We start from the raw sequence: 17,038 nt of genomic DNA, 5'->3' as shown, positions 1-17,038 counted from the left end.
ACAGATGTATTACAAAATTTGGATGTATATAACAAAGAACTTGCATTTCTATAGTGCTTTCACCACCTCAGGACATCCCAAAGCACTCTACAGCCAATGACGTACTTTTGAAGTGTAGTCACTGTTGTAATGTAGGAATCACAGCAGCCGACTTGCACACAGCAAGCTCCCACAAACAGCAATGTGATAATGACCAGATCATCTGATTTAGTGATGTTGGTTGAGGGATAAATATTGGCCGGGACACGGGGGAGAACTCCTCAGCTGTCCTTCGAAATAGTGCGAGGGGATCTTTTACATCCACCTGAGAGGGCCCTCGATTTAACGTCTCATCCAAAAGACAGTACTGCACTGAAGTGCCAGCCTAGATTTGGTACTTAAGTCACTGCACTGGGAATTGAACCCACAACTTGTTGACTCAGAGGGTGAGAGTGCTACCCACTGAGCTACAGCTGACACATAAACTGGCACATGATCACGAAGCATTACTGAGATGCATTGTCGTTCTTTTACCGGCACTGGGCTTAGCAATCTCAGGACCACAAGTGACTTGATAGTACATACATCACCGCAGCGCAAGCCCATCTATTTCGTCAACATGCTGACTATCCATTTGTTCCTCAGAGAAAGTTGCAGCCTTCTTCACAATAGGTATTAAGGGATATGGGCCAAAGGCAGGTATATGGAGTTAGATCACAGATCAGCCATGATCTTATCAAATGGCGGAGCAGGCACGAGGGGCTGAATGGCCTACTCGTGTTCCTATGTTCCTATGAAAGCAACGGACTGAAATCTGTCCAAATGAGGCTTAATTGATTTCTTCTTCCTGACTTACAACCTATTGAGAAACATTTGGGTTTACTGAGTTAAGAAACAAGCTCTCACCTGAGTCACACACAGCACGTTGTGTAATCCTTGCGGCAGAGCTCGCTGCAGTCTCATTGCGTTGAAATCAGGACTCATCGCATTGTCTCCTACCTTAACTAATTTTCTTTCTGGTATCTCCAAGCTGTAAGGGTCTCAATTTGTTTCTCCCTCCTCCTTCTCCACGCCCCCCCCCGCCGCCCCCGCCCCGGGTGCAAGTGAGGTAGAAGTGTATCCAAAGTGCACATCCTGACATGTCGTGAACCCACTGAATTTCTGAGGTCACGTTATTAGCATTGATCCGACATTCCTCAGGCATAGACCTTCCTCTTGACCTGCACCCAGAATCTTCTGGTGGAAATCCAGTTCTTGCAGCAGGCCACTAATCAAGGACAGTCGGCATGGATTTGTTAAGGGGAGGTCGTGTCTGACTAACTTGATTGAATTTTTTGAGGAGGTAACAAGGAGGATCGATGAGGGTAACACGTTTGATGTAGTCTACATGGATTTTAGCAAGGCTTTTGACAAGGTCCCACATGGCAGACTGGTCAGAAAAGTAAAAGCCCATGGGATCCAAGGGAGAGTGGCTAATTGGATTCAAAATTGTCTCAGTGGCAGGAAGCAAAGGGTAATGGTCGACAGGTGTTTTTGTGACTGGAAGGCTGTTTGCAGTGGGGTTCCGCAGGGATCTGTACTAAGTCCCTTGCTTTTGTGATATATATTAATGATTTGGACTTCAATGTAGGGGACATAATCAAGAAGTTTGCAGATGATACAAAAATTGGCCATGTGGTTGATGGTGAGGAGGAAAGCTGTCGACTGCAGGAAGATATCAATGGACTGGTCAGGTGGGAAGAAAAGTGGCAAATGGAATTCAAACTGGAGAAGTGTGAGGTGATGCATTTGGGGAGGGCAAACAAGGCAAGGGAATACACAATAAATGGGAGGATACTGAGAGGTGTAGAGGAAGCGAGGGACCTTGGAGTGCATGTCCACAGATCCCTGAAGGTAGCAGGACAGGTAGTTAAGGTGGTTAAGAAGGCATATGGGATACTTTTCTTTACTAGCCGAGGCACAGAATATAAGAGCAGGGAGATTATGCTAGAACTGTATAAAACATTGGTTCGGTCACAGCTTGAGTACTGTGTACAGCTCTGGTCACCACATTACAGGAAAGATGTGATTGCACTAGAGAGGGTACAGAGGAGATTTACGAGGATGTTGCCAGGGCTGGAGAATTTTAGCTATGAGGAAAGATTGGAGGTTGGGGTTGTTTTCTATGGAGGCTGAGGAGAGATTTAATTGAGGTGTATAAAATTATGAGGGGCCTAGATAGAGTGGATAGGGAGGGCCTATTTCCCTTAGCAGAGAGGTCAATAACCAGGGAGCATAGATTTAAACTAATTAGTAGAAGGATTAGAGGGGAGCTGAGGAGAAATCTTTTCACTCAGAGGGTGGTGGGGGTCTGGAACTCACTGCCTGAAAGGGTGGTAGAGGCAGAAACCCTCAACTCATTTAAAAAGTACTTGGCTGTGCACTTGAAGTGCCGTAACCTACAGGGCTACGGACCAAGTGCTGGAAAGTGGGATTAAGCTGGATAGCTCTTTTCGACCGGCATGGACACGATGGGCCGAATGGCCTCCTTCTGTGCCGTAACTTTCAATGATTATTGACCACTGGATGTGGGGGCCTGCTGCTATCGAAAAATAACAAAGGCCCTCCGGCCCCAATCTATGTCCCGCTGGTCAGGCAGGAGGAAGCCACTTATCTTCTGCTGGCCTCCTGCTCACATCCTCTGATCTGAAACTCTACTACTTCTGCACGCAACTCCCAATCTGCTCCTGCCTGGCGATCCAGCAGGAAAGTGAGGCGGGAGTCCTCCCATGCACTCCGTTTCCTCCCGCCCCGCCCCCTAGACATCGGAAAGGTCACAGAGATGTAGCCCGTTCTTCTTATCCCTTGTGCCTGACCATGCCCTGGGCAGGATAATCTATCCTTAGGTCTCCTTACCTCCTTCAGGCCTTGAAATTATGCTTGAAATAGCGGAGGGAGGCTGCACGCATTTACATGTAATTCATTTGTCCACCACTCTCTTCCCATAAGGTTGTAGATACTTGGGGGTGGTGGGGGGGGGGAATTGAAATTTTCAAGGCTGAGACTGATAGTTTTTTTTTGGGTAAGGCTATCAAGGAATATAAGGCAGGTAAATGGACTTGAGGTACAGATCAGCCACAATCTGACTGAATGGTGGAACAGGATCACGGGGCTGAATGGCCTACTCTGTACTTTTTCAGAGATACCAATGCATTTATTTTAATTCAGTTAATGCTTCCCTTAAATGGAGGACTAAGGAATTACATACAAATTCGTCAAGCAATTGCTTGCTAATATTCGCACACGTAATTTTGAGGTTCTGTCTTTCCTTCCTTGTACAAACTTCCGGCTTTTAAGGCCCACATTTGTCATCACCTATCACTCATGAAATGCAGAGTATTTTTTAAATGGTGAGAGATTGGGAAATGTTGATGTTCAAAGGGACCTGGGTGTCCTTGTACATGAGTCACTGAAAGCTAACATGCAGGTGCAGCAAGCAATTAGGAAGGCAAATGGTATGTTGGCCTTTTTTACAAGAGGATTTGAGTACTGGAGTAAAGATGTCTTACTGCAGTTATATAGGGCCTTGGTGAGACCACACCTGGAGTATTTTGTACAATTTTGGTCTCCTTACCTAAGAAAAGATATACTTGCCATAGAGGGAGTGCAGCGAAGGTTCACCAGACTGATTCCTGGGATAGCGGGATTGTCGTATGAGGAGAGATTGAGTAGACTGAGCCTGTATTCCCTGGAGTTTAGAAGAATGAGAGGTGATCTCATTGAAACATACAAAATTCTTACAGGGCTCGACAGGGTAGATGCAGGGAGAATGTTTCCCCTGGCTGGGGAGTCTAGAACCCGGGGTCACAGTCTCAGAATAAAGGGTAGGCCATTTAGGACTGAGATGAGGAGAAATTTCTTCACTCAGAGAGTGGTGAATTTTTGGAATTCTCTACCCCAGAGGGCTGTGGGTGCTGAGTCGTTGAGTACATTCAAGGTTGAGTTAGATAGATTTTTGGACTCTAAGGGAATCATGGGATATGGGGATCGGGCGACTCAACCAGCCTTTGCCGGAGTTTATGCTCCACAGGAGCCTCCTCCCTCCATACTTCACCTCACCCTATCAGCATATCCTTCTATTCCTTTCTCCCTCATGTGTTTATCTAGCTTCCCCTTAAATACATCTTCAAAACTTGATGATATTATGATGTCTAGGTAGTCACAGTAGATGAAGTCCAAATCCTTTCCACTTAATATTTCTGCCAGCCTTCTCATCAAACTTTATGCCATCTATAGAATTATACAGCACAGAAGGAGGCCATTTGGCCCATCGTGCCTGTGAATGAGCTAACTAATTAGTCACACTTCTCTGCTCTTTCCCTATAGGCCTGCAAATTTTTCCTTTTCAAGTTTATATCTAATTCCCTTTTGAAAGTTACTATTGGATCTGCTTTCAGGCAGTGAACTGAATTCACATTCTCAAACTGCCATGGTGGGATTTCAACTCACGCCCTCTGGATTATTAATCCAGGCCTCTGGGTCACCAATCTAGTAATATAACCACTACACCGCCACACCCTATTTCTGGGTATATCAGCCATTTCCACTCCGAACTTACTAAATTTCAATTACTGTTCACTGACCCAGGTCGCTATTGCCATTGAAGATGTTCAGAGGACCCATCTTCGCTTCACGTTCAAACACAGATCATCTGCCGAATGTAAGTACAGCTGAACACTGCCTAACATCTTTATCAGGTGACCGCTGAGCCGAGATGAAAGGCTTCGAACAGCATGCACTTAGTGCTATCTCATCGCTACACGTCTCCAGTCTCTTCTTGAGATTGGGAAGAATATCTCATTTATATTATGGCCTTCAGAGACTGCACCAAATTAGGTGGCCTAGATGCCTCTGGAGGCACATTTTAGTACCTAACGGGATGGTTTCAGCCAACGCCCCTTGGAGCAGCAAATGTAAACTGCTGTCTCCAGTGGCTGGGGACATAAGAGCTGCCATTTTATTTGGAACTCTCAAGCTCCTCAGACAGATTGGTTCTAGCAGTTTTTACATTGTTGGTCTGTCCTCGACACTGGGGAGAGATCATGATCAAAAATATAAAGTTGCAGATGTGATTTATGAGTAAATGCGCAAATGCAAGTCTTGCACATATGCAATGGATACAGTGTCACCTTAGCTGGGAGAACAATTTGGATTGGTATGAGCGTAGAGTATTAATTTACCCAGGACAGTGGGACTGGTATGAGTGTAGATTTACCCAGGACAGTGGGGCTGGTATGAGTGTAGATTTACCCAGGACAGTGGGGCTGGTATGAGTGTAGATTTACCCAGGACAGTGGGACTGGTATGAGTGTAGATTTACCCAGGACAGTGGGACTGGTATGAGTGTAGGTTTATCCAGGACAGTGGGACTGGTATGAGTGTAGATTGACCCAGGACAGTGGGACTGGTATGAGTGTGGATTGACCCAGGACAGTGGGACTGGTATGAGTGTGGATTGAACCAGGACAGTGGGACTGGTATGAGTGTAGATTTACCCAGGACGGTGGGACTGGTATGAGTGTAGATTGACCCAGGACAGTGGGACTGGTATGAGTGTAGATTGACCCAGGACAGTGGGACTGGTATGAGTGTAGATTTACCCAGGACAGTGGGACTGGTATGAGTGTAGATTGACCCAGGACAGTGGGACTGGTATGAGTGTAGATTTACCCAGGACAGTGGGACTGGTATGAGTGTAGATTTACCCAGGACAGTGGGACTGGTATGAGTGTAGATTGACCCAGGACAGTGGGACTGGTATGAGTGTAGATTGACCCAGGACAGTGGGACTGGTATGAGTGTAGATTTACCCAGGACAGTGGGACTGGTGTGAATGTAGATTTACCCAGGACAGTGGGACTGGTATGAGTGTAGATTGACCCAGGACAGTGGGACTGGTATGAGTGTAGATTTACCCAGGACAGTGGGACTGGTATGAGTGTAGATTTACCCAGGACAGTGGGACTGGTATGAGTGTAGATTTACCCAGGACAGTGGGACTGGTATGAGTGTAGATTTACCCAGGACAGTGGGACTGGTATGAGTGTAGATTTACCCAGGACAGTGGGACTGGTATGAATGTAGATTTACCCAGGACAGTGGGACTGGTATGAGTGTAGATTTACCCAGGACAGTGTGACTGGTATGAGTGTAGATTGACCCAGGACAGTGGGACTGGTATGAGTGTAGAATTACCCAGGACAGTGGGACTGGTATGAGTGTAGATTGACCCAGGACAGTGGGACTGGTGTGAATGTAGATTTACCCAGGACAGTGGGACTGGTATGAGTGTAGATTTACCCAGGACAGTGGGACTGGTATGAGTGTAGATTTACCCAGGACAGTGGGACTGGTGTGAATGTAGATTTACCCAGGACAGTGGGACTGGTATGAGTGTAGATTTACCCAGGACAGTGGGACTGGTATGAGTGTAGATTGACCCAGGACAGTGGGACTGGTATGAGTGTAGATTGACCCAGGACAGTGGGACTGGTATGATCGTTGATAAACCCAGAATCATTTTCTAAATGACGAAAAGCTAGGAACTGTGGGGGAGCAGAGAGATTTAGGGGTCCATGTACAGAAATCACTAAAAACTAGTGGACAGGTACAAAAAATAATTTTAAAAGCTAATGTAATGTTAGCCTTCATCTCAAGGGGGCTGGAATACCAAGGGATGGAAGTTATGCTACAGTTGTATAAAGCTCTGGTCAGACCGCATCTGGAGTACTGCGTTCAGTTCTGGGCCTCAGGAAGGATAAACTGGCCTTGGAGGGTGTGCAACGCAGATTCGCCAGAATGATACCAGGCCAAACGAGTTAAATTATGAGGACAGGTTGCATAGACTAGGCTTGTATTCCCTCGAATTTAGAAGATTAAGGGGTGATCCAATTGAGGTGTTTAAGATGATTAAAGGAGTCATAGGGTAGATAGAGAGAAACTATTTCCTCTGGTGGTGGGGAGTCCAGAACAAGGGGACATAATCTTAAAATTAGAGCCAGGCCGTTCAGGGGTGGTGTCAGGTAACACTTCTTCACACAAAGGGTAGTGGAAATCTGGAACACTCCCCCCCAAAAAACTGTTGAGGCTGGGGGTCAATTGAAAATTTCAACATTGAAATTGATAGATTTTTGTTAGGCAAAGGTATTAAGGATTATGGAGCCAAGGTGGGTAGATGGAGTTAAGATATGGATCAGCCATGATCTAATTGAATGGCGGAACAGACTCAAGGGGCTGAATGGCCTACTCCTGTTCCTATATCCTTGTGTATGCCACCTTATTTTTATGTGTTTTTCCAGCAGCTAAAGTCCAATGTGAAAGCATTTCAAATCGTACCAGACCTGCCCCTGGGCACCACACTGTATAATAGATTATACTGGCAGCTTGGTGTGGCAGTCTGGTTTATTGATTTGTTTTACGGAGTGTGGAGGAAGCGAGGCCGGCCAGGAGAGCACTGGAATAGCCGAGTCTGGTAGTGACGAAGGCACGTGTGAGGGTTTCAGCAGCAGGGGCAGGAGCAAGCAATGTTTCGGAGGTGGAAGTGGGATTTGTGATGGAAGAGAATGTGGGTTTGGAAGCTTGGTTCAGGGTTGAACAGGATGCCGAGGATGCATTCTTGCTCCTCCTGGCCCCACGAGAAATCTTCACACCCTCTGCTGGCTGCTCCCCTCTTCTCCGGGATTGTCTCACACACTTTGAGGATTAGTTTCCTGCTCAACTCTTAGGATATCCCACCCACCCCTTCCCCTGATTGGCGCTTGTTGAGCCAAAGAGATAGCCAGAGAGATTCAAAATGAGGCCCGACCAAATAAATGTTTTCTTGGGCCTCTCGTTATTGCCAGTGGGTAGAATGCGTAATTGTGCCCATCCCCCGCCTGCCCAATCATGCCCCTTAGTTGAAGAGCCGTCCCTGTGTTTCGGACGTCGAAAGAAAAAGAAAGAAAGGACTTACATTTATATCGCGCCTTTCATGACCTCAGGATTTTTTCAGGGGGAAATCTCTCCAGTGGCTGGAGTCATACCTAGCATAAAGGAAGATGGTCATGGTTGTTGGAGGCCAATCATCTCAGCCCCAGGACATTGCTGCAGGAGTTCCTCAGGGCAGTGTCCAAGGCCCAACCATCTTCAGCTGCTTCATCAATGACAATCCCCCCATCACAAGGTCAGAAATGGGGATGTTTGCTGATGATTGCAGAGTGTTCAGTTCCATTCGCAACCCCTCAGATAATGAAGCAGTCCATGCCCGCATGTAGCAAGACCTGGAAAACATCCAAGATTGGGCTGATAAGTGGCAAGTAACAAGTGCAGGCAATAACCATCTCCAACAAGAGAGAGTCTAACCACCTCCCCTTGACATTCAACGGCATTACCATCGCTGAATCCCCCACCATCAACATCCTGGGGGTCACTATTGACCAGAAACTTAACTGGACCAGCCATATAAATACTGTGGCTACAAGTGCAGGTCAGAGGCTGGGTATTCTGCGGTGAGTGACTTACCTCCTGACTCATCAAAGCCTTTCCACCATCTACAAGGCACAGGTCAGGAGTGTGATGGAATATTCTCCACTTGCCTGGATGAGCGCAGCTCCAACAACACTCAAGAAGCTCGACACAATCCAGGACAAAGCAGCCCGTTTGATTGGCACCCCATCCACCAACCTAAACATTCACTCCCTTCACCATCGGCGCACAGTGGCTGCAGTGTGTACCTTCCACAGGAAGCACTGCAGCAACTCGCCAAGGTTTCTTCGACAGCACCTCCCAAACCCGCGACCTCTACCACCTAGAAAGACAAGAGCAGCAGGCCCATGGGAACAACACCACCTGCACATTCCCTCCAAGTCACACGCCATCCCGACTTGGAAATATTTCACCGTTCCTTCATCGTCACTGAGTCAAAATCCTGGAACTCCCTACCTAACAGCACTGTGGGAGAACCTTCACCACACGGACTGCAGCGGTTCAAGAAGGCAGCTCACCACCACATTCTCAAGGGCCATTAGGGATGGGCAATAAATGCTAGCCTTGCCAGCGATGCCCACATCCCATGAACGAATGGAAAAAAAAGGACATCCCAAAGCGCTTGACAGCCAATGCAGTACTTTTTGAAGTGTAGTCACTGTTGTAATGTAGGAAACGCGGCAACCAATTTGCGCACAGCAAGATCCTACAAACAGCAATGTGAAAATGATCAGATAACCTGTTTTAGTGATATTGGTTGAGGGATAAATATTGGCCCAGGACACGGGTCATGTAAGCTTGGCAATATTTGCAGGGGAGCCACCCTACAGAAACATTTGAAAACTCCTATATAAGTGGACAAATAAAGCCCAGAAACATGGAAAAGATATTTCAAATCTATCACAAGCTGCCCTGCCCCCCTGCCCCTCCCCACACGAACACAGACTGGGTATGTTGGACCAAGAGCCCAATAGGAGAAAGTGTCATGGAGACAAATATATTTTGAAAAGGGTAAAATGTTTAAACTTTTGGGAGAAAGTAGTTTGGAACCATTAGTCAAGGAAGGTCAAACAAGTTGGAAAGTGCTTAAGCATCCATCATATTGCCAAACTAGAAATGACTATAACATTCTTTATGTATTACAGCTAAAGATAAGGGAGAGAAAATATTTGCAATGGCGTTCGTGAAGCTAATGAAGCCAGATGGAACAACTCTGCGAGACGGAGAGCACGACCTGATCTTGTACAAGGTATAAGATAAATGGCTCTGACATTCGAGACTGCTTATAACCTTTTTTTTTGCAGCTCGCTCATCCTGGTAGCTACTTTCAACTCGAAGACTCTGAGTTTAAATCAAGGCTTGGCTGGCATTGAGATCTCAGGCTTCGATTAGATGATGAGTTTGTTAGTTATTTGGGGGTGAAGGGAGAGGAGTCTGTTCAGGAAGGTGTCACCTTCCTGCATAGTTTATATTACAGAGGTGAGTGTAGGCTGAATCAAATTTGGGAATAAAGAGCTGGGGATGCATTGGCTCAAATTGGAGTGTTGGGAGGAGATGACGAAAATAGGAAAACAGAAAATACCTGCATCCATATCAGAGTTGTTTTGCTTTTGTGCAGGCATTTGAAGGTGAGTGATCCAATGACTTTCAGAACTGTGCACACAGCAGCAGTAGGGCTGTGGCCTGATGAAAATGCCTTAGGGAGCAGTTTGTGTTTGACACCAGTGGAGTTCATCAGCTCATCCAGCTGAGATTAGTGTACCAACAAAGTGAATCGTGAATTTTATGTTGAAAGACCTACCCAGTGGTTGGTCTCCTCTTTCAGGGGGATTAAATCAATTGTGTGGACTCAACAAAATGAGAAGGTAAATAAGGACAGTCTGTTCCCACTGGTCCGTGAGTTAGTAACTAAAGGGCATTATATTAAGATCATCACCAAATATACGAAGGGACAGGCTAGGAGAACATTTTTTTTTGTATCTGCAATGAATTCTGTAACCTCCTCCAGCCCTACAACCCTCCGAGATCTCTGCGCTCCTCCAATTCTGGCATCTTGCGAATACCCGATTTTCATCACTCCCCTATTGCCAGCCATGCCTTGAGCTGCCTGGGCCCTAAGTTCTGGAATTCCCTCCCTAAACCTCTCTGCCTCTCCACCTCTCTCTCCTCCTTTAAGATGCTCCTTAAAACCTACCTCTTTAACCAAGCTTTTAATCACCTGTCCTAATATCTCTTTATGTGGCTCGGTGTCAATTTTTGTTTGATAATCGCTCCTGTGACGCGTCTTGGGGATGTTTTAAAGCACTATATAAATGCAAGTCATTGTTGTTATTGAGTTGGAATGCCCTGCCAGAAACAATGTTGGAAGCATTAGAAGCACTACAGCTTTTAACAGGAAAATGGATAAATATTTAATTAAGAGAAAGTTAAAAGGGAATGGGGAAAGGGCAGAGAACAGGTGCAAGCATTATGAGCCAAATGTCCTCCTTCTGTGCTGTAAAACTCTTTCGTTCTATGATTCAATGAAATGGCAAATTGTACCAGTGCTAAAGAAGGACTCAACTTTTTCAGATGAATGCAAGGCCTTTTCTCATAGAAGATTCTTTCATCACACGTGAGACCAAGTCAGGTTCAAACTGTTGACTTTACTAGCCTTTGTTACGACTCGTCACCCTGACCACCTTCAGTTTACATTTTTTGACGTCGCACTGCTGGAAAAGAGCTCACCCATTGGGTGCGCATTATTAGAACCTCTTGTAGTACATAGCCAAATCTCCAAAACATGCTGTTCCAGCGGGCAAGGCTCCCTGCTAGGAGTGTGAAGACGGAAAATTAACCCCAGATGAATTTTTGGAGTTTTGCTGGATATCAGTTGTCAGTACTATTATCTCAGAAGTTTGTGGGTTGAAGCCCCACTCCAGGATTTGAGCATATGATCTAGGCTGACACTTCAATTCAGTACTAAGGGAGCACTACATTGTTCGAGGTTCTGTCTTTTTGATGAGACGTTAATCTGAGAACCTCTTCTGCCTGTTCAGCTGGACATAAATCATCCTTTGATACAATCCAAAGGGGAGCAGGCAGATCTGATGCCCTGGCCACATGCCTCCCTGAACCATCACCATCAAAAACAATTTAACTGGGGGTTCATCTCATTTCCTATTTGTGGGATTTTGCCTTGTGCGCACTGGGTTTGCCTACAGAACAACAGTGATTACACTTCAAAAATAAAGCACTGGATGTGAACCAGCTTGGGATATCCTGAGGATAGTAAACCACTATCTAAATGCAAGTTCTTCCTTTAGCCTTAGAAAGAAAGAAAGTTAGGAAGAATTGCATTTATGTAGTGCTTTTCATGACCTCAGGATGTCACAAAGCACTTTTCAGCCAATTAAGTACTTTTTTTTAAGTGTAGTCATTGCTATAATGTAGGAAACACAGTCGCCAAATTTTACACAGCAAGGTTCAACAAACAGCAATGAGGTAATGACCAAATAATCTGTTTTTAGTGATGTTGGTTGAGGGATAAATATTGGCCAGGACACCAGGGAGAACTCCCCTGTTCTTCTTTGAATAGTGCCATGGGATCTTTTACATCCACAAGAGAGGACAGACTGGGCCTCAATTTAACGACGCAATCAAAAGACGACATCTCTGACAGTGCAACACTCCCTTCAGTACTGAAGTCTGGATTATGTGTTCAAATCTCTGGAGTAGGACTTGAACCCACAATCTTCTGACTCAGAGGTGAGAGTGCTACCACAGAGCCAAGGCTATCTGCACCATTTGGCCCTTTATGTCTGTGTCAACTCCTTGCTTGAGCAATCCAAAATGAATCCTACTGTCCTACACTCTCCCAATAGATCTGTATCTTCCTCTGCTTCAAATATTTATCCACTTTTCCCTTGAAAGATGCCTAAACCACTCCCTGTGGCAAAACATTCCATACTCCAACAACCCTCTTGTTGAGAGGCTGCTGCGAACCTCTCTCCTCACTCTCTTAAATAACAATTTTAAATTGATTACTCCCCTCGTCAGTGACTCTCTTACCAGAGGAAATAGTCTTTTCCTATTCATTCTATCAAAACCCTTCATAATTTTGAAAAGCTCCATTAAATTCCCTTATAGCTTTCTCTCCGCTACTTGAAATAGTCCCATAATCTGAAGTCTTTCTTCATAACTACAGTTTCCCATCAGTGGCATCATCCTGGTGAATCTACACACTATGTAGATTTAATGTCCTTTCTATAATGGGACACCCAAAATTACACATAATATTGTAACTGCGATCTAACCGATGTTTTATATAAATTTATCATTACTTCTTTACTTTTTTATTCTATGTCTCTATGTATAAACCCCCCAAAAAACACTACAACCTTTATTATGGTCTTATCTATCTATACTTACACTTTCACAAAATTATATATTTGAGCCCCTCGATCTCTCTGTTCATCCACACCCTTCAGCATCTTTCCATTGAGTGTATATTCCCATTCCTGTTTTCTCCCCCAAGATTTATTACGATGTGGAGATGCCGGTGATGGACTGGGGTGGACAAATGCAAGGAGTCTTACAACACCAGGTTATAGTCCAACAGTTTTATTTAAAATCACAAGCTTTCGGAGGCTTCCTCCTTCGTCAGGAAGCCTCCGAAAGCTTGTGATTTTAAATAAGGCTGTTGGACTATAACCTGGTGTTGTAAGACTCCTTACAAAGATTTATTACCTCACACTTTCAATTGTATTCAGCTGCATCTGTCACCTGTCTGCCCATTCTGCTACCTGTCTGCCCATTCTGCCACCTGTCTGCCCATTCTGCCACCTGTCTGCCCATTCTGCCATCTGTCTGCCCATTCTGCTAACCTGTCTGCCCATTCTGCTAACCTGTCTGCCCATTCTGCCAACCTGTCTGCCCATTCTGCCACCTGTCTGCCCATTCTGCCATTTGTCTGCCCATTCTGCTAACCTGTCTGCCCATTCTGCCACCTGTCTGCCCATTCTGCCACCTGTCTGCCCATTCTGCTAACCTGTCTGTGTTTTCTTTTTGTCTCTTACAATGGACCTCGCTGTTTGCCCAGCCCCCTACTTTTGTGTCATCGAAACATTTTAAATAGTGTTCCCTGTACCCAAAACCATGGCAGTTATATTCACTGAGACCAAAAGTGGACCCAGCACTGACCCCTGGGATACACCAATTCCAAATCTTTTCCAATCCGTGCAAGACCTCTATACTCTAACACTTTGTTTCCTGTCCATCGGCCAACTTTCAAAACAAACGGCCACATTTCCTCTTAGACCATATGTCTGGATTTTTCTAACATCTTATCCAATGCCTTCTGAAAATCCACATGGACCACATCAACTGCATTCCCTTTATCTAATCAGTAATAAAGCTTTTGTGAATGATAGGTGGGAGGGGAGGGGGGCAGTGAGTTTGAATGTGTCCTTTCAGCTGTTGAATCTAAGTTCAAAGCTGGCCTGGAGTCTAAGGATAGATCTCTTTGTCTGTAGAGAATTGATCTCATTGCTGTTTATGGGATCTTAATGTGTACAACTTGGCTGTCATGTTTGCCTAATAGCAACAGTGACTGCATTTCAAAAGTACTTATTTGGCCATGAAGCACACTGGGGGCATTGTGAGATCATGAAGGGCGCTGTATAAATGCAAATTCTTAATTTCTTTCTAACAATTTCAGACGCAAATTCACAGCATAACACTGCCATAATTCAGTTGTAGTTTGTATTAATTGGCCCTCTCTATCAGAGAGGCCACAGTTGTGTTCTGAAGTTGGGCCAGAGTAAAGAAAGCTGTACTCTGCATTTAATTAACCATATACTTAGAGTGGCTGATGTTAACACTTGGTCAAAAAAAACAAAAAATGTTAAAAAAAAATTCTTCAATTTTTCCTAAAGAAAAAGTACTTATGAATCTGCTCATGTGTACAAATAAATGCCTGAGAAATCTAGATTTGCAAATTGAAAAACAGTAATCGAAGAACAATGTTTGGCAACCCTTGAGATCATTCGATGTTTATAAATTGGAAAAATGTCCAGGACATCACTAATGGCCCATCCATCTTCAGAACAGTGTTACTGTAATATTTAATCTTATTAGAATTAATAAGCACTTAAGAATAAAATAATGATCCAATAATATCTTGGTAGCCTAATGTAATGACTGTGTATCGCATAACAATTGTGTAACGACAGTAATTAGTGTTTATTTAACTTACAAATGGTAGAAACCTGAAATAATGAGTGAGGAGTATATCTCCAGGAGCAGATTGTCCCTCGGTCCCTCCTTTGAATACAGGATCACCAGACCCAGCCAGGATTAATCAATTTTGGTCAAATTGATGACAGCCATAACTAATCAATAATGTTCTTCTCCACCCAGGCATGACCAATTAAACAATAGCTGACCCGAGTAGACCTAATCAATCTTTTCTACACCCTTAAGTCAGGAAAGTACAGAAGGGATGAAATTAACTATTAAGCCCTGCAAGGAAGAATGATTGTGATTGTGTGATGTTCAATTAGAAGATGAAATGGCGGGCTCTGGAGGGAAGTTGCTCTTTGTGACTACTCCAAACTCCCAATTAGAGAGGTTGAATTGCTAAACACCCCTGGAGAGCAGCAAAGCTTGTGACCATAAGCATTAGAGCTTTGTTTACACTGTGTGTTGACGAAACTACACTGAATTACGTTTATAACGCAACATTCTTTAAAATAATGAAAGAGAAGGAAAAAGTTGAAGTAATCACGTGATTTAAATTGGATGATGAGCGTAGGACCAGAAGATACCAGTCCAAAAATGGACAAACTTCTAGCAAGGTTAGAGATCATGCAAAACTTTTCCCCCACGGATTAGTGGGAACTCCCAGAGAAATTAGTCAATTTGGACTCAATTGGCACTTGTAAAAAAGTTGAGAACGGGGATTGCGGGTTAGAAAGCTATTAACAAGTCTGCTTGATTTGTTTTCGGCGGGGGGTGGTTAGGGGAGTAAGGGATCAACAAGTGGTGGGAGGAGTTCATAATAAAAGAATAGTACGTGAGCTCTGGATGGCGTAGGACTGATCAGACCAAAGGGCCTTTTTCTCACTTCAGACTTCCTTACCTTTATTCAACAGAATCACAGTTTAGAGACTAACTAGAGAGTCACAAATTTTGATATGTACGTAGTCAATTTTGAGCCTATTCTGATAATCTCCTGGAGGATTCATAAACATACATGTGAAAGGAAAATAAAAAGAGTGGGATAAGGGGGAATGAGGGAGAGGAGGAACGGTGAAAGGGGAAAGTAAAAAGGAAGATAGGAAGCGGAGGAGGAGAAGAGGGAAAGGAGGGGGAAGAGGGGAAGGGAAAGGGGAAGAGGGAGAAGGGGATGGAGAAGAGGAAACGTATGCAAAGAAAGATTCCACCTGTTGGGAGAATGGACGACAGAGACGATGGAGGTAATTTTAACCTAACTCACGGGCAGGAAACCCACGGGATCGGGCGGAATACCGGTTCTACACCCCGTCCGATATTGCTGTCTGCTGACTTCAATGGAGAGTAAAATCGGGCGTGGTGTAAAACCAGGGTTGCACCCAATCCCGTCAGTTTCCCAACAGGTTGAAATGCCCCCATTATGGCAGTTGATTCTTTAAGGTTTTTTTTTTGACAGTGCTGCAATCTGAATTCTTGAATTGGCTTTTTTTTGAAGCAATAAACAACTTGAAAGACTTTTTGCTTGGTAATATCTGCTCCATCATACCCAGCATTACAATTATTAACCCTCATCAGATCCAGAGAATTGACAGTCTCCCTGGGCCAGACAATATTTTAAGTATTCAACTGACATACTCTAACCCTGAAACAAACCATAACAATAAAAGAATCTTAAGTCTAGTTTTATTAACCCCAAGTGATTAAAAAAAATGAATGCTTACATATAATTACTGTTGGTAAATTTTTATAATCCTTGTCTTCCTGTGTTTTGTCTCTCTCTGTTTCCCTGCTCCCATCAAGGCATTTTTAAGATGGGATTAGCTTCCAAAAAAGCGGGCTTCAATTAGCTAGAAACTGAATGCTAAGGGTTTTTTGTTTTCTAGCCCATTGAAAGCCCACAAGTTGAAGATTAACATGGTTAGCTTATTAATACAACCAGGTGAAGCGTTGGTCCACACAAGCAGGTCAAACCAGACAAGACGACTGAAATAGACGACGGAAGCACTCAGCAGGTCAGGCAGCATCTGTGGAGAGAGAAACAGAGTTAACGTTTCAGGCCGATGACCTTTCATCAGAAAGGCTACTAATGGCTGAGTAAGCTCGTTGATGGCGCACTATGCCCAAGCAGGCTTGGAAGAATTCGGCCATCTGTAAGGGTTAATAAAGATAGAGCAAAGATAGATCTTAATGATCATATTCCAAACAAGTCAAGGTTTTCTTTTAATATATTTATTTTTGGGATATGGACATTGTTGGCAAGGCCGGTATTTATTGTCCATTCTTGTTGACCTTGAGAAGGTGGTGTCTCATTAACCATCTGATTCCCAACACTGAGTCATGGTTG

At 44.3% G+C, this 17,038-nt stretch overlaps 1 protein-coding gene across 2 annotated transcripts in view; it reads left to right on the top strand.

Annotated features, from left to right (window-relative positions):
* LOC137316523 (dedicator of cytokinesis protein 2-like) overlaps positions 1–17,038 on the top strand; it is a 1,021,473-nt gene that overhangs the window by 262,373 nt on the left and 742,062 nt on the right. For both annotated transcript variants that reach the window (XM_067980505.1, XM_067980471.1), the window contains exons 16-17: positions 4,606–4,678; positions 9,627–9,730. In XM_067980505.1, the coding sequence (XP_067836606.1) occupies positions 4,606–4,678; positions 9,627–9,730 (177 nt within the window). The remainder of the gene's footprint in view (positions 1–4,605; positions 4,679–9,626; positions 9,731–17,038) is intronic.

The sequence above is a fragment of the Heptranchias perlo genome, chromosome 1 (assembly GCF_035084215.1).
Source record: "Heptranchias perlo isolate sHepPer1 chromosome 1, sHepPer1.hap1, whole genome shotgun sequence".
NCBI lineage: Eukaryota > Metazoa > Chordata > Chondrichthyes > Hexanchiformes > Hexanchidae > Heptranchias > Heptranchias perlo.
The sequence above is the reverse complement of the archived record's forward strand: the minus strand, read 5'-3'. Positions and strand labels throughout refer to the sequence as shown.